Source organism: Macaca mulatta, chromosome 2 (assembly GCF_049350105.2).
Source record: "Macaca mulatta isolate MMU2019108-1 chromosome 2, T2T-MMU8v2.0, whole genome shotgun sequence".
Classification (NCBI taxonomy): Eukaryota; Metazoa; Chordata; class Mammalia; order Primates; family Cercopithecidae; genus Macaca; species Macaca mulatta.
In genome coordinates, this window is record NC_133407.1 from 143045811 (window position 1) to 143063816 (window position 18006).

At 39.7% G+C, this 18006-nt stretch overlaps 1 protein-coding gene across 4 annotated transcripts; it reads left to right on the forward strand.

Moving 5' to 3' along the window:
• Positions 1 to 293: 293 nt before the first annotated feature.
• On the forward strand, positions 294 to 15207 carry SETMAR (SET domain and mariner transposase fusion gene). Of its 4 annotated transcripts, XM_077993342.1 has the most exons (4): positions 294 to 488; positions 10000 to 10331; positions 10769 to 10863; positions 13296 to 15207. In XM_077993342.1, the coding sequence occupies exons 2-4, from the start codon at positions 10175 to 10177 to the stop codon at positions 14328 to 14330; spliced, it is 1287 nt and encodes a 428-aa protein (XP_077849468.1). In that variant the 5' UTR covers positions 294 to 488; positions 10000 to 10174; the 3' UTR covers positions 14331 to 15207. The 4 variants fall into 4 exon arrangements, with proteins under 4 accessions (XP_077849468.1, XP_028700220.2, XP_001099426.3 ...); XM_028844387.2 differs by having other exon boundaries at positions 294 to 833; positions 10000 to 10863; XM_001099426.5 differs by having other exon boundaries at positions 10000 to 10863.
• Positions 15208 to 18006: the final 2799 nt, after the last annotated feature.

Genomic DNA, 18006 nt, shown 5'->3' on the forward strand with positions numbered 1-18006 from the left:
ACTCCACAAACGTCCATTGAGTCCTCAAAAACCCGGACAAATGACCTCACCTCCAAAGCCCCCTCTCTGATGCTCCCAGGAAAAACGAAAGCACCTCAGTTTGTTTTGTCCGTACCTTACACGGCTTTGTAATTATCTGTGGTGCCTCTGGCTCAAATCAAAGCGGGAGCCAGACCCAAAAAGTCAAGGAAGGGAAGCGCCTTCACAGGCCTCGCGTGAGGAGAAAAGAACTACAATTCCCATGAGGCGGTGGGTCCCAGGGACCACAAGTCCCAGCATCCACTGCGCGGCCCAGGCCTGTCAGGGTAGTAGGCGCTGCGTGAGGCGGGTAAATGTTCGCGGAAGCGGCGAAGAAGACAGGGCCTTGTGGGATGGCGGAGTTTAAGAAGAAGCCTGAGGCCCCGACTGAGCAGCTGGATGTCGCGTGCGGCCAGGAAAACTTGCCGGTGGGCGCGTGGCCCCCGGGGGCCGCGCCGGCGCCCTTCCAGGTAGGGGCGGGGCCAGGCGGCGCGGGAGGCAGACGCGCGGCTCCCCCACGTGGTCTCCTTCTCAAGCAGCCTCGCTGGGACGGCCTCCCAATCGCGACCTTTTGTCTTCTCTTATAGCACACCGGTGGTGCGCGGGAATAGGTGTGCATGCCCCGGCCTGGGCCTTTTTTTGTTAACCCACGGCATCACCTTAGCAAGGGTGCTGTCCTTTTCAGTCCATTCCCTGAAGCGCAGAACCAGAGGCCTTATGAGAACCCGGCTTTTTGTCCCAGTCCTGTCCTCAGAACTCAAGGAGGCATCAAGGGGGGAGTCATTTACCTCTCCGGTCTCAGGTGTCTCTCACAGGTAGGATAAGCCGTGGGGCCTGTTAGTGGATAGCACCCAGTGTCGTGCATAAAAACAGCCCCGCGAGTCAGCCTTAGCTGTGGTCTCCCTCATGCTGTGGGCTCTTGGGCAAGTATAAATTAGCTTTGGCTAAGCCTTAGAGTCTTCCAGTTCTAACAGTACCTCTCTTCCGGATTGCTTTGAAAATTGCAAGGAAAATACACTTTCTGGTTTGCTCTAAGAACTCAGTAAATGTTCGCTGCTATTAACTTCTCAAAGCCCTTTCTACTCTTTTTTTTTTTTTTTTTTTTTTTTGAAACTGAGTTTCGCTCTTGTTGTCCAGGCTGGAGTGCAATGGCATTATCTCTTATCTCGGCTCACCGCAACCTCCACCTCCCGGGTTCAAGCAATTCTCCTGCCTCAGCCTCCCGAGTAGCTGGGATTACAGGCATGTGCCACCACACCCGGCTAATTTTTTTATTTTTAGTAGAGACAGGGTTTCTCCATGTTGGTCAGGCCGGTCTCAAACTCCCAACCTCAGGTAATCCGCATGGTTCAGAGCTTAGCCATCTTAGCTACTTCCCAGAGCCTGAGTTTATTCATCTGCAAAATGAAAATAATAATTTAAAAATACATAGCCATCCATTATCAACAGTGAACCCTATCTGCCCTTTCTTTTTCCTAGGAATCTTGTGAGGATCGGTTAAGATAATAGATTCAATAGCAGCTTTCAAAGATGTCAAGGAAAAGAATCAAACTCTGTAAAATATTTGAAGAGATTTATTCTGAGCCAAATACGAGTGACCATGACCTGTGACACAGCCCTCAGGAGATGCTGAGAACATGTGTCCCCGGTGATTAGGGCACAGCCTGGTTTTATACTCGTTTGGGAGAGAGGAGACGTCAATCAAATACATTTAACATGTACATTGGTTTGGTTCAGAAAGTCAGGGCAACGCAAAGTGGTAGAGGGGCTTCCAGACTATAAGTAGATTTAAAATTTTTCTGGTTAACAATTGGTAGAGTTTATCTGAAGACCTGGGATCAATAGAAATGTTTAGGTTAAGATAAAGGGGTTTCTTTTGAGACGGAGCTTGACTCCATCACCCAGGCTAGAGTGGTGGTGCGATCAGCTCACTGCAACCTCCGCCTCCCAGGTTCAAGCGATTCTCCCGCCTCAGCCTCCCAAGTAGCTGGGATTACAGGCACCCACAGCCACGCCCAGCTAATTTTTGTATTTTTAGTAGAAACAGGGTTTTACCATGTTGCCCAGGCTGGTCTCAAACTCCTGACCTCAAGTGATCTGCCCACCTCGGCCTCCCAAAGTGCTGGGATTACAGAAGTGAGCCACCACACCAGGCCAAGTAGAGACCAAGTTTTATTGTGCGGAGGAAACTCTCAGCCGACTTCAGAGGGAGCAGTTTGGAAAATGTTTCTTACCGAACTTAAAAAGGTGCCTCGCTCTTAGTTTATTATCTCCTGGTTGTGGAAAGAAAGAAAAAGAGGGGGAAAGGGGATTCTCTATAATAGAGTGTGGATTTTTCCCACAAGAGACAACCCTCCAGGGCAATGTCAAAATATGGCAAGGAAATATATTTGGGGTTAAAATATTTTGATTTCTTCCTTTATTTGTTATGTGATATTATGCCAGAGTCAGGTTAGAAAGCAGACCATGCTATATAGGGTTAAAATTAAAACTCCTCTGATGAGATTTTATGGTTTGTGAGGCATGACTCCTCAGGTGCCTTAGGTAGGAATTTGGGCAAGATAAAAAAAATCAGAGTTTAGTCCTCAAAAGAGTAGAATAAGATTAATGTCAGAAATTATTATTGTTCCCCAGACTACCTTTGGCAATTTATGTTAATAATACAGTTGGCTGGCCCAATATTAAACAGTGGTCCCTGAAAACTTACTCAGCACTAAGCATTGCTGAGTTCCTGGTCAAAAACACTGATTAAAAAAACCACTGTTCTAGTCCATTCTTAATTCAACAAATTGAGAGCTAAATATATGCAAGGTGGTGGGTTGGGCTGCAAAGAATACAACAAACAGAAAAACACATTCTACCCTCAAGGTGTTTACAACTGTTATGATTAGCTTCAATATTCCTGCTGTGCCTGTGTGTGTGTATATATATATATGTGTGTGTATGTGTGTGTGTTTGAGGCTATTCTATTTACAATCTTGGGTCATATTTTTCTTTGCCATATCCAAGAACAATCTGTAAAACTGCCCGACATATTTTTTAATTAACTCACTTTAAGCATTATTTAAAAATAAGTAATATAAGTATCTCCCTTAGAATCACTGTAATCATTAATGTCCATAAAATCTTGAGGTTTTATATTTCGCAGAGTATATTAAACACATCTATTTTTAAAAGGGGAGAAAGGAGTGACAAGAGGAAGCTTTATGATTGATTGTTATGTCTACAGTTGGTAGGCATAAATGAAAACTGGGAGATTAAAACCCAGTCCCACAGTGTTCTATCTCTGTACATGCACAGTTCTCAATAGAGATAGAGTTACAAAAATAAGACAGGATCCCCTCCTAAGAGACCTTATTGTCTTTCTTACCAAGAAGATCAAACATGCTTAAAACATTTAAGTGACAAGCCTAAAAGTGCATTCAAGTCGTTTTCTTCCATATATTCATGGAACACAAAACCACTCTTATAAAAGGTCAAAACAGCTTGCTTGCTCCAAACCCTGCCTTCACAGGCATATGCACACATAAGAATTAAGGCATGAAAAACTTTCAAGATAAAAATAACTTTGTGTCTGTTTTGCCTTTGGCTACTGTGTGAAAAAGCAAAAAGAAATTCAAATGTTCATATTGGAAACAAGCATATCATAATGTCATCAGTGTTGAAAGCCAAGTAGAGAATAAACTAATTGATTTTCTTGAGCTAACAGTTGGATCTAACCATTTTTCAGGTCTCTGAAACCAGCTTCAAACATTATTTTTAAGATCTCAGCAGGCCTTGACAAGAATTATCTGGCTCACAGTCTTCTAATAGCTGCTTGGAGGAAAAACAAACTTATGAGGCTAGAGGCCAAGTACAAAGATTCTTGTAGCTGGGGTTTTAACACAACCAAAAAAGGAATGAAGATTTTCACAGCACTTCTTTATAATTCAGAGGCCCAGGTTTTAGGCCTAGAATATTATAGTGTCATACTTCAGTTTCTGGGTCTTCAGTACAGAATGTGATTCAGAAAAGTCAAACTTCTCGTTAATAAGTATCAAGAAAAAAAAAAAGTATCAAGAGCTGCAATCTGGCAATCAAAAAATGCTTCTTGAGCACCTGCTGTGTGCCTCGTCCTATGGATAGGAACCCCACCCCCATCAGCATGCCACACTCCAAACCTCATAACCATGCTTTTCCCTGAGACACATATCTGTTAGAAAGGTAAGACCTACACATTCAACACAATTAGAGAGCCCTACAGTCTGTGTCATTTAGACCCTGAAGTTCATGCTATTAACTAAGTCTATTTCAGAGAAGAAAGAAATTATTGCAGACAGGAATAGCCAAGACAAGAGTGTATTTTCTCTTAAGTTTTCTGTCAGAAAACTTGAAATCTCCACCCAGTGCTTGTTTCCAATATATCATTTTGCCCTGATCATTTTGCATTTATTCCCAGCTCTTGCATGAGTAATTCTGTGCTTTGATACATACGAAGAAAAAGTAAAACGTGCCGGGCACGGTGGCTCAAGCCTATAATCCCAGCACTTTGGGAGGCCGAGACAGGTGGATCACGAGGTCAGGAGATCGAGACCATCCTGGCTAACACAGTGAAACCCCGTCTCTACTAAAAAAAATACAAAATACTAGCCGGGCGAGGTGGCGGGCGCCTGTAGTCCCAGCTACTTGGGAGGCTGAGGCAGGAGAATGGCGTAAACCCGGGAGGCGGAGCTTGCAGTGAGCTGAGATGCGGCCACTGCACTCCAGCCTGGGTGACAGAGCGAGACTACGTCTCAACAACAACAACAACAAAAAAAAAAAACAATGCAGGAAATTTTAAAAATCCCAGCCAGGCATGGTGGCTCCCTCCCGTAATTCCAACCCTTTTGGAGGCCAAGGTGGGAGAATCACTTGAAGTCAGGAGTTTAAGACCACCCTGGGCAACAAAGTGAGACCCCATCTCTACAAAAACATTGTATTTTAAATTAACCAGACATGGTGGTGCATGCCTGTAGTCCCACCTACTTGGGAGGCTGACCTTGAGCCCAGCAGTTGGAGGCTGCAGTGAGCTATGATTATGCCACTGCACTCCAGCCTGGGCAGCAGTATCTTCAAAAAAAAAAAAAATCCCATTCTCCATGTCCTTTATACTTTTCTGACTGTTTCTAAATCCCTGTATGTGCATATTGCAGACAGTAAGGTAATACTTGATAAATGAAAGAAGTCTGGTCTGGGTCAGCTCTTAGCTTTTCCCCACTCAAATGGAGAAGTAATGGAGGAAAGGTATACAGTCCGATGACTTCCTAGACACAGTTTTGGTTTGAATATGTTTGAACCTGGAATGTTTAACTCCAGAACTTATTTTCTTCACTACCCTACTATATACTACCTGCAAAATTTTTATCGAACATATATGTGCTAATCCCTAGAGTAAGCTTTTTAAGCCTGTTCTGTCAGTTTTTCTTTCACAGAAACCTGTGAAATAAATAAGATATTTAGTAATGTTAAGTAATTTGCCAGAAACATACGTTGTTTTAAATATCACATCTAAAAGTAATATCTAGAAGAACTGAAAGAAGCCAGTATTTTTATAAAGTGTCTGACATGGAGTCCAGCATTATTTCATTAAAATTTCATGATAGCACCCCAAATGTGGGTATTATCCTTGTCTTATAGCAACTAATCTGAAGCCTAACAAGTCACTTGTCCAGAATCACAGTGCTAATACTTGGCTGTAGTTTGTGTCTCCTTTAGAGCATTCCATGTTCTACACTAGGAAGCTCTCCGCTGCTTCCTCACAGTTCAAGACCATAGTCATAGAGTTTTCCTGCGTGGTCTCCTGCATACTTTGCTCTAGTCTAACCTCCTAATTGAAGACATCTTTGTTCATTGACCATTTACACCTTTGACTTGTCTATGAAAAGAGTCAAACTCTGCAAACTATTTGAATAGATTTATTCTGAGCCAAATATGAGTGACCATGGACCATGACACAGCCCTCAGGAGATCCTGAGAACATGCACCCAAGGTGGTTGGGATATGGCTTAGTTTTATACATTTTAGGGAGACATGAGACAACAGTCAAACACATGTAAGATGTACATTGGTTCAGTCCAGAAAGACAGCACAGCTGGAAGCGGAAGCTTCCAGTTTCTGATTAACAGTTTGCTTGAAGGAATTGTTATTATCTAAAAACTTAGCAATGTCTTGGGGAAGATAAAGGGTTGTGGAGACCAAGGTTTATTATCATGCAGGTGAAGCCTCCAGGTAGCAGGCTTCAGAGAGAATAGATTGTAAATGTTTTTTATCAGACTTAAAGAGTCTGTTCTATCAGTAATTCCAAAAGGGAAGAGGGTATAATGAGGCATGTCTGACCCCCGCCCCCTTCCCATCATGACCTGAACCAGTTTTTCAGGTTAGCTTTGGAATGCTCTTGCTGAGAGGAGGGGTCTGTTCAGATGATCAGGAGACTTAGAATTTTATTTTTGGTTAACAGAGTACATATTCTAACCATTTCCTGAAACCATCCTCAGCTTCTACCCAGGGTGTATCAGTCAGGACTCATTTGTTTGCAAGAAACATAAACAATACAAACTGGCTCCAACAAAAAAGGGAAGGAATTGCCTCAAATCAGAAAAGTCCAAAAGTGGTAACTATAGGCATGTCTGGACCCAATAATTCTAAAAGTATTGTCAGATACTTCTTCCCACCACCCTCCCCCTTCACACCCCTGCTCCCCATTTCTGTGGTAGGCTACCCACTCAGTAGGCCTCATCTATGTGGCGGAACTTGGAAATGCCAGGCAAACACTACAGTTGAACAATTCTAGTGGAAAGAGAATGCCTCTTCCCTAATTGTTTCAGCAGAAGTCTGGCTTAGGTCATATCAGCTGACTCCCAGTTTGTAACCTACTTTACATTAGCTTTCAGATACAGTTATACTCCAGAAACAACTATTATTTAACTATGGGGAAACAGTCTCAGAAATGCATCATTAGACAGTTTCATCATTATGCAAATGTTACAGAGTGCACAGTACTTACACAAACCTAGATGGTATAGCCTATTACACACTTAGGCTGTATGATAATACCCTATCACTCCTAGGCTACAAACCTGCACAGAATGTTACTACACTGAGTACTGTAGATACTTGTAATGCAGTGGTGTTTGTGTATCTAAACATAGAAAACATACAGTAAAAATACTGTATTCTAATCTTACAGGACTACCATTGTATATAGATATATGTAGTCTGACTGAAAAGTCATTACGCAGCACATGACTACTCAAAGTTTAACCACATGGCATGTAAATATTTGAATAGAATGTTAGGACAATGACCTAACATTATTTCTGAAAATAATAAATAGCTTTTCAATATGTAAATACCTTTAAAGATGGGTAATTACATAATCAGATATTAAATTAGACTAAGGTTTTCAAAAGATTATTCTTGAGTATAGTCATTTTTTAAGTCATTATCATCTGAAATGATATTTTATTGACTTTTTATGGAGGAGAAAATGGAAACATGAAGATAAAATGACTCAAAGCAATTATTGGTATCAGGATCAGTTATTATATCCATCAAGGGGAAAAAATTTGTTTAAACAGGAATTTTCCCTGAAGTCTCTGTTACCTTTTGGAAGGTATCTGCAGTTCATTTGGAATTAGCTATCATCTATAAGTCCCTAGAGGATTATAGATTGTGCAGTAAGTTTAATTGCAGAATTTTAAGAAATATCATGAGATTCTCCAAAATCTTTTTAAATTTGTAAGTAAAAATAACTAAATAAAACTGTTTTTCACCTGCTTTCCTGATTAGAAAACTGCAGTAAGTCAGACTTGATTTTAAAAGAAGTTATCCATGTCAAAAAAAAACTTTAGCGTTTAGTGATTTATATATACCTTAAAACTATGTGCGCCTTTAATGACAAATCAAGTTTAACATGAAAAGTTTAACAGAGATCTTCATTTTACAAGTACTTTTTAAAATGTCTGAGTAACCATTTACATTTCAACACTGAACCTTTAAAAAGCTGAAGGTAGATTCTATATAAAACAGCAGTCATTGAGTTTGACTGATAGAGCATCATTTTCTAACCCATCCTTTATCCATTTAGGATATTCCTGCTAAGCTAAAGCTGTAAGAAACAACACAAACAAAAGCTATTTCCTCTCTCCACCCCCAAATGACTTTTTAAGCAGAATGTTGGCCTTCCCCCACAATTCCTCCCACTGGTTGTCCTCCTCATCTTTCACAAGAGGATGTCAATCCTCCCCAGCTCAGAGTTTTTTTTAGCATAGGGTTTTGCACTTAACTACATAGCTCCACCTGAGGCCTCCACAAGGAGTATAACTACCTGCTGTTCAATACCTTTCTAAAGCTTGGACTGGAGACAAAATATTAATGGAGGATTGACTGGAAGACATGGTGCAAACGTTCCTCCAGGTGCTTTAAAATCTATCCCCAATGAAAGGCCATGCAACTCGTTCCTTGCAGAACTGCTCTTACCCGACTCTGCTGTTGTGGGATCCCAGCAGCCTTTATTGAGGACCAGAATTTTAAAAGCCCATGAAACTGCTTCCTGGAAAAGAATGGTTTAGAAGAACACATTGGTGGAATTCCTTCCTGGTATCAATACTGAAAAAAGTCAGTGCTGCTTCTGAACAATGAGATTATTCCTTACAGGCAGGGCAAACTGCGTATCTAATCATATATCCTTCTCTGAATTGGCAGCTCTTAGGCAGAGCCAAATGTCCAGTCTACTTCTACCACACACTGTGTGTCTAAGCTCACTGGACCTGTTTGCTCTATTTCCCTTTCACCTTACTGTCCTTACTTGTTCATTTATCTTACCTGTTTGTGAGTCTCATTAAATCCTTTTTGGAATAAAGCAGGTATAAAATGGATTCGGTTTTATGTAAGCAAGAATTACTGTATACATAAAAAAAAATCTGGGTTCATGAGAGATACTTTAATATGAAATCACAGTTTGAAAATATGCTTCACGATGCTAATGAGGATCTAACCAGAGATCAGGCTTCACATAGAGTTTAGATTGAGGATTGTCTTCTTTTTATATAACATTTTATAAATGTAATGTTTTTATATTTTATATATTTTATATAAATGTAATTTTTTATATTCCTTTCCCATTTAATTAGAACAGAATTTCTTTACAAGTGTACATCTATAATAAATTTAAATATCTAGTAATATCTATTTAAGAAATAGCATTTTTGGAATTCTGTGTGCAATTGACTTGTCATTTATGACTTTCTCATCCCCAATTAGTATCTGAGGTAACTCACAATTAAAATACATATATGCATGTATATAAGGTAAAGGTAAAAGAGATCAAAAGCTAAGGATAAAATGCTTAACTGTACTCAGACACTAAATTCAGCACTGAGTTTTCTGACATCCAAAGCTAAGAGTGAAACAAAATAAGTTACAAAACTTTCCGTTTCTGATAAGAGAAAAAAATACTGTTTTTCTTATTGTCCTTATACGTACATAATACATATATAAATACATGTATATGTCATTATGCGTACCTATATATAACATACTATTATATACATTAAGTATTATAATGCCCAACTCATCCTTATACATAACCTAAAATAAAACCACAAATTCTAAAAATTAATCTTAGCTGGGCATGGTTGTTCCCACTTGTAGCTGTAGCAAGTAAGGAAGCTGAGGCAGGAGAATCACTTGAGCCCAGTTTACAGTGAACTGTGATCACACCACTGCACTCCAGCCTGTGCAACAGAGCAAGACCCTGTCTCAAAAAAAAAAAAAAAAAAAAAAAAATCTTGTTTTATTGAAGAAAGATCTTTTTGGATAATATCTTAGTACACTGTGTTTTGTCAGTTTTGAACTGTTTTTATATATGTTAGAATTAGAATGGGTCCCAGTCAAAAACTACTTGGAATATATAGGAAATATATGACATGCCATGCTCACTTACAGTGTGTATATTTTTTACAGTACACTCCTGATCATGTAGTTGGACCTGGAGCAGACATTGATCCCACTCAAATAACCTTTCCCGGATGCATTTGTGTCAAAACTCCCTGCCTCCCTGGCACTTGCTCCTGTCTCCGCCATGGAGAGAACTATGATGATAACTCATGCCTTAGAGATATAGGATCTGGAGGAAAGTATGCAGAGCCTGTTTTTGAATGCAATGTCCTGTGCCGATGCAGTGACCACTGCAGAAACAGAGTGGTCCAGAAAGGTCTGCAGTTCCACTTCCAAGTGTTCAAGACGCATAAAAAAGGCTGGGGACTTCGTACCTTGGAATTTATACCAAAAGGAAGGTTTGTCTGTGAATATGCTGGTGAGGTTTTAGGATTCTCTGAAGTTCAGAGAAGAATTCACTTACAAACAAAATCTGACTCTAACTACATTATAGCCATCAGGGAACATGTTTTTACTGGGCAGGTAATGGAAACATTTGTTGACCCTACTTATATAGGAAATATTGGAAGATTCCTTAATCATTCTTGTGAGCCAAACCTTTTGATGATTCCTGTCCGAATTGACTCAATGGTACCTAAGTTGGCACTTTTTGCAGCCAAAGATATTGTGCCAGAAGAAGAACTCTCTTATGATTATTCAGGAAGATATCTTAATCTAACAGGCAGTGAAGACAAAGAAAGGCTAGATAATGGGAAACTAAGAAAACCTTGTTACTGTGGTGCCAAATCATGTACTGCTTTCCTGCCTTTTGACGGTTCTCTGTACTGCCCCTTAGAAAAGTCGAACATCAGTTGTGGAAATGAGAAGGAACCCAGCATGTGTGGCTCAGCCCCTTCTGTGTTCCCCTCCTGCAAGCGATTGACCCTTGAGGTGAGTCTGTTCAGTGATAAGCAGCTTGCGCCTCCCTGTAGTGGAAGACAGTGGTTGGCTAGCTTTGCCTCTGCCTAGTTATGTAAGTTGAACTCAGGAATGTGGCAGAGACTACAAGTTGTCCATCAGTATCTTTTCTCCCTTTCTGTAATAGAATTCTCCATTTAACATGAGTACATGACTACCCAGAATATTCACTTTCCTAGTTAGATTTGTCTTAGTAACTGTTTTAGTTAATGGGATATAAGCAAAAATGACAAGTCCTTAAATGGAGATATCCTGCCCTTCACCTCCTCTTTCTTCCTTCTGGCTGGAATGTATACATGATGACTGGAACTGGAGCAGTCATCCTAGACCCCAGGATGACCCTGGGAAAGGAAGCCATTGCATAAAAAAATCAACAAGATTAAAAGGAGTCTAGGTGTCTGGTACTGTAGAATATCCTGCCAGTCATGGTCTGACACCATTGTACTTTCAGGTGAGAAATGGTGTCTCCCTTGTTTAAGCCACTGTTATTGTAAGTTTTCTAGCACTAACATCGAACCTAATAATCCAAGAAACCCTTGTGGCTACATACCTAAACCCTGCTTTCCAACCAATTTTAACAGTAATAAAGCTGACATTTTGATTTCTGTCTGACTCCTGTATCCTACTTAATTGTTTCTAAGCATGAATCAAGGAAAAACGCATTATTAACCATCACCTGCTAAAACCCTAATAAGTACCACCAGTAGTGAAAAATATAACCATGAAAATGACTTACATGTTGTAACCAAAAGTCAGAAAAGGAAACACATTGTAAATGTTTCATTATATACTTGGCTGTACTCCAAATCTTGTGAAGTTACGCTTCAAAACTTCAAACAGCCTCACTTCTTGTATAAATAACAGAAAAATAACGCTGTCCACACCACAGAAGGAGATGGGAGTTTTATAATCCCATTTAAACTTCTAGAGCATCAAACATCTCTAACTACCTTCCTTAAAGCAGGGATGTTGCCAAAAAAATTACTATGTAAGTTTATCAGACATTTTGAAAGCTAAAATAATTACTAGAGCCCCTATGATATTAAGTAATTTAATTTCTTCTCTAGTACATTTAAACCCTACCACTAGGAGGCCTTGCAGTTTCAACATTATAGGAATCCGTGTTATATATAACACTATTCCTCTGTAATATAAGTACATTGTACACTTTAAATGAGTGAAATGTATAGCATGTGAATTATATCTCAATAAAGCTGGGTTGTTTTTAAGTATCTTAGGGTTTACGTGTTCATATAACGTTATATGGAATGGTTCTCTGTGAACAAATGGTCCTAGAGTACACATAAAATGCCCCAAATTACAAATATATAGTATCAAAAATTTTCCTCCAAATTAATCATTTCTCCATGCCAACTTTCCTCTGTTAGTTCAATGTCTCTGAAGCAGTCCTGCTTTTTGTAAGGCAGTTTGTATCCCTCACTCGAAAATGTGCTTTTTCTCACTCACAAGCTCACCTAATAACTGAGCTGCTTCAGAAGCAATACAGAAATGGTCAGAAGGAAAATGATTGGCTCACCATTTGATTCTGCGGATACCCTTTTCTATGTCCTTTTGCCTTTCTCTATTGAACAGCAGAGATATTCCCAGAGGACAATCTTCCATTCAGAGACAAGGACACAAACAGCCCCCTCCAACTCAGTGCCTCTGCCAGAGACAACTGACTGAATGTGGACCCCTGAAAATTTTTTGTACTCAGGCACTAGTTTATTATATAGCACTTAGTCCTAGAAACCCGATTCCTAAGGTAAGAGTCAAAGAGTCTTTATTCCAAGTCTTTTCTAAGCAGCAAGTTAACTGCATTTGTTTGCTTCAGTGCCATATTCTTAAGAATGTTGACACTTCTTTTGAAAGAAAACATTTAAAAATATACTTCCACTTGCCTATTTTCCCATGATAAAGTAACATTTTTATAATTATAAGATTCAAATTTTAAAAGATGGGGCTGGGTGCAGTGGCTCACATCTGTAATCCCAGCACTTTGGGAGGCCTAGGCAGGCAGAACACTTGAGGTCAGGAGTTTGAGACCAGCCTGGCCAACATGCTAAAACCTCATCTCTACTAAAAATACAAAAATTAGCTAGATGTGGTGGCACATGTCTGTAGTCCCAGCTGCTCGGGAGGCTGAGGCACGAGAATCACTTGAGCCCAGGAGGCAGAGATTGCAGTGAGCCAAGATTGTACCACTGCACTCCAGCTTGGGTGACAGAGCGAGACTCTGTCTCCAAAAAAAAAAAGTAGTAACAGTTTTTGCATTGTTGGAATTTGGCATTTAATATTGGAATACATTCTTAAATAAATGTGGTCATATTATACATCATTTTAATGGGCATTTCTTTGTGTTTTTTTGCTAATGACATCTTACTTGCTGTTTATGTTTATTTTAGACTATGAAAATGATGTTAGACAAAAAGCAAATTCGAGCAATTTTTTTATTCGAGTTCAAAATGGGTCGTAAAGCAGCAGAGACAACTCGCAACATCAACAACGCATTTGGCCCAGGAACTGCTAACGAACGTACAGTGCAGTGGTGGTTCAAGAAGTTTTGCAAAGGAGATGAGAGCCTTGAAGATGAGGAGCGTAGTGGCCGGCCATCAGAAGTTGACAACGACCAACTGAGAGCAATCATCGAAGCTGATCCTCTTACAACTACAAGAGAAGTTGCCGAAGAACTTAATGTCAACCATTCTACAGTCGTTCGGCATTTGAAGCAAATTGGAAAGGTGAAAAAGCTCGATAAGTGGGTGCCTCATGAGCTGACTGAAAATCAAAAAAATCGTCGTTTTGAAGTGTCATCTTCTCTTATTCTACGCAACCACAACGAACCATTTCTCGATCGGATTGTGACGTGCGATGAAAAGTGGATTTTATATGACAACCGGCGACGATCAGCTCAGTGGTTGGATCAAGAAGCAGCTCCAAAGCACTTCTCAAAGCCAATCTTGCACCCAAAAAAGATCATGGTCACTATTTGGTGGTCTGCTGCTGGTGTGATCCACTACAGCTTTCTGAATCCCGGTGAAACCATTACATCTGAGAAGTATGCTCAGGAAATCGATGAGATGCACCAAAAACTTCAACACCTGCAGCTGGCATTGGTCAACAGAAAGGGCCCAATTCTTCTCCACGACAATGCCCGACCGCATGTTGCACAACCCACACTTCAAAAGTTGAATGAATTGGGCTATGAAGTTTTGCCTCATCCACCGTATTCACCTGACCTCTTGCCAACCAACTACCACATCTTCAAGCATCTCAACAACTTTTTGCAGGGAAAACGCTTCCACAACCAGCAGGATGCAGAAAATGCTTTCCAAGAGTTTGTCAAATCCCGAAGCACAGATTTTTACGCTACAGGAATAAACCAACTTATTTCTCGTTGGCAAAAATGTGTTGATTGTAATGGTGCCTATTTTGATTAATAAAAATGTGTTGAGCCTAGTTATAATGATTTAAAATTCACGGTCCAAAACCGCAATTAGTTTTGCACCAACCCAATATCTTCATAGAATTGAAACATAAATTAAAATTGCATTTGAAGTAGATTCCACAGACTTCATTAAGAATGTAGAAATGTGGCCTGGCATGGTGGCTTACAACTGTAATCCCGGCACTTTGGGAGGCTGAGGTGGGCAGATCACTTGAGTCTGATAGTTCAGGACCACCCTGGGCAACATAGTGAGACCCCGACTCTAATAAAATAATTTTTTTTTTAAAGAGTAGAAATATGTACCTTGAAAAACATTTTGGCCCAAGAATAATAACAATCACACTTGAAGAACAAAGCTTTTCTTTAAAAAAAAATTTTTTTTAATTTTCAAATTACTATTCACAAAGTATCAGTGATATTAGATTTTGTTCTTGGCCAAATGAAAAATTTTGCCCTAATTAAAATGTAGTCATGCTCCAGTGTGTTACCACTGAACAAATCACTGAACCTTTCCAAGTGAAAGTTTCCTTAGGAAGATTGAGTTAACACATGCAAAGGGGTTAGAACAATGCCTGAGTACATAGAAAGTATTCAATAAATGTAAATTATTAGTCTTGAGAACTGTCTGTAGCATGTGACCCAAAGTTCTCCCTTCTATTCAGGTGTAATTAGGATATAATGTCCTTCAATGGCAGACTTAAAGGGGGAAAAAGTCACAAAGAGGTGACCAGAAGGGTTAGAGCTGAGCAAGAGAGTTTCATGCCCTGAGCCCTGCGTTTTAGAGTGCCTAGGGTTACATACATAGGCACACATGCATAAAGAAGACATGGATACCATAACCAGATGAAGACATTACTAGGAAAGAAAAATAATACCAATATCCCTTTTGAATATAGAGGCAAAAAAAAAAAAAAAAAAAAGTACTAGCAAATGAAATTCAGCAAGATGTAAAAAGAATTATACACCGTGATCAAGTGGGATTTATCCCAGGAAAGCAAGGTTGTTTTAACATATGAAAATCAGTAAATCCAGTCTGTTAATGGGATAATTCACAAAAAATAAATATATAATGATTTCCATAGACACAAAGCATTTGACAAACTCCACCAGCCTTTCGTGATAAAAGCAGTGAACAGACTAAAGTAAACAGGAACTTCTTCAACCTGAGAAAGGACATCTATGAAGACCCACAGCTAACATCATACATAATGATGAAAGACTGAAAGCTCTTATCCTAAGATATGGAACAAGAAAATGATCTCCAAGCTCACCACTTCTATTCAGTATTGTACTGGAGTTTCTAGCAAGGACAATTAAGCAGGTAAGAACTTAAAACTCAGGGCCAGGTGCAGTGGCTCATGCCTGTAATCCCAGCACTTTGGGAGACCAAAGCAGACAGATCACCTGAGGTCAGGAGTTCAAGACCAGCGTGGCCAATATGGCAAAACCCTATCTGTACTAAAACTATAAAAACAAGCTGGGCTTAGTGGCACACACCTGTAATCCCAGCTACTCCTGAGGTTGAGGCAGGAGAATCGTTTGAACCTGGGAGGTGGAGGTTACAATGAGCTGAGATCACACCACTGCACTCCAGTCCAGGTGACAGAGTGAGACTGCCTCTCAAAAAAAAAAAAACTTTAAAAAAATAAGACAAATGACCCAATTTAAACATGGGCAAAAGATCTGAATAGACATCAAAAATAAACATGAATGTGAAAATGTGGTCAACATCATTTGTCATCAGGGAATTGCAACTTAAAACTATAAGTTATCCCTTAGCACCCACTAGGATGGTAGAAAGCGAAAACACTAAAAATGCCAAAAGATGGCAAGGATGTGGAGACACAGGAACTCTTCATTGCTCATTGAAATGTGACATGGTTCAGCCTCTTTAGAAGACGGTTTGGTGGGTTCTTAAAGAGCTAGACATAGCATTGATCCAACAATCATGCTCCTGTTAACCAAAATGACAGGGGTTCAGTCCTGCTGCTCACCACACAGAATGTCAATCACTGAGAATGAATGTTGCCAAGGAAGAAGTATTTAATTGGGTGCTGCAGCCAAGGAGAATGGGAGATAAAGTCTCAAATCCCTGACCAACTACAACTGGGGAGGCTTATATACTGAGGGAAGAAATTGAGGGTAAAAAAAGCAATTATGATGAATGAGGGTGTCTGGCATCTTGTTTCAATGTGGTGATCTGGTGAGTTTTAAGTCCCTTGCCTGAGGATCTGTTTGCTGAGGAAGGAACTCAGATGAGACAAATGTAAATTTCAAGTTTTAAGACCTGAAGGGTCAATTTCCATGTTTATGTCAAAACTTTTAAATATCATTTCTATGGGACAGTTGGAATGGTTTCACTCCTAGGTATTTACTGATTTGAAAACTTGTCCTCATAAAAACAGTACACACATGTTCATAACAGGGTTATAATTGGTTAAAACTTGAAGCAACACACATTTCTTCAGTAAGTGAATGGATAAACAAACTGGTACATCCATATGATGGAATACTATTCAACAATAAAGAAATGAGCTATCAAGCCACAAAAAAGTCCTGTATGAACCTTAAATGCATACTGCTAAGAGAAGTGATTCTGAACAGGCTGCATACTATGAGTCCAACTATATGACACTCTGGAAAAGACAAAACAATAGAGAATAAAAATGTCAGTGGTTGCCAGAGTTTGAGGGGAGGGAGGAATGAATAGGTGAAGCACAGGAGATTTTTAAGGCAATGAAACAATTCTGTGTGATACTGTGATGGTGTATACATGACATTGTGTATTTGTGAAAACATAGAACTTTACTGCACAAAGGGTCAAAATTCTATGTAAACAATTTTAATCATTTAAGAAGTCAGGGAATCATAGGAATGCAGACTGTGACAAGAGAACATAACTATTAGTACAAATGTAGAAACAAACTCAAGAGAGTAGGGGTGAAAGGTGCTGATCTAAGTAACTTTGGAAATTACTGGAGTTTGTAAGACTAAAGGCAAAAGGAACTGCATGTAAGCAGTTCCTAGCTGATACAAGTTGTTTCCCATGGGGTAGAGAAGTTTGAACATTCCCTCTGGAGGTTTGATAATTAAGTCTGCTGAAATGAACTGACAATAAACAGATTAAGAAGAGAAACACCATTTTAATTATGTACATGCACGTGGAAGCCTCAGAAAAATATGAGACTCAAAGAGGGGGGCAGATGGTTGAAGGCTTTATAGCATAAAATGAATAGGGGCTTGAAAGGGAGGTGATGACAAGTTATGGGAGGAAAAGGGGAGGAACTGCATGGTGAACAAAGATTGTCTTATGTAAATAAAGTCTCTCAGGTCATAAAAGTTGTTTAGGAGTTTTTTATTGCTGCTGAAGAATAGGCAATAGCCTGTTTTGGTGTGGTGACAACTTTTAATCTCCTCTGGTGATAAATCTTTCCTGGTTGTTTGTTGAAATTCCTAGGGAGGAGGCTCCAAACAAATGTATTCCTTTTGGAAGAACTTTCCTCAGTCAGAGAAGGGAACTTCAGGAGAGCCCCTCCCTGCACTTATGGGAGTAGGATGAGAAACAAGAGAAAGCCAGACAGGCCTCGATTCTTGGGCAGCTTCGAAGGCTTTTCAATTTCCTTTAATTCTAAGTGCTTGTTAGAGGAATGTTAAAAGACTATACATTG

What these genes read in the sequence shown, in the direction of transcription:
- SETMAR (XM_028844387.2), top strand. Translation starts at nt 636, where the DNA reads ATGCCCCGGCCTGGGCCTTTTTTTGTTAACCCACGGCATCACCTTAGC. An exon ending in GTCTCAGGTGTCTCTCACAG is followed by an intron (nt 834 to 9,999) that starts GTAGGATAAGCC and finishes TATTTTTTACAG; the next exon opens with TACACTCCTGATCATGTAGT. An exon ending in GCAAGCGATTGACCCTTGAG is followed by an intron (nt 10,864 to 13,295) that starts GTGAGTCTGTTC and finishes TGTTTATTTTAG; the next exon opens with ACTATGAAAATGATGTTAGA.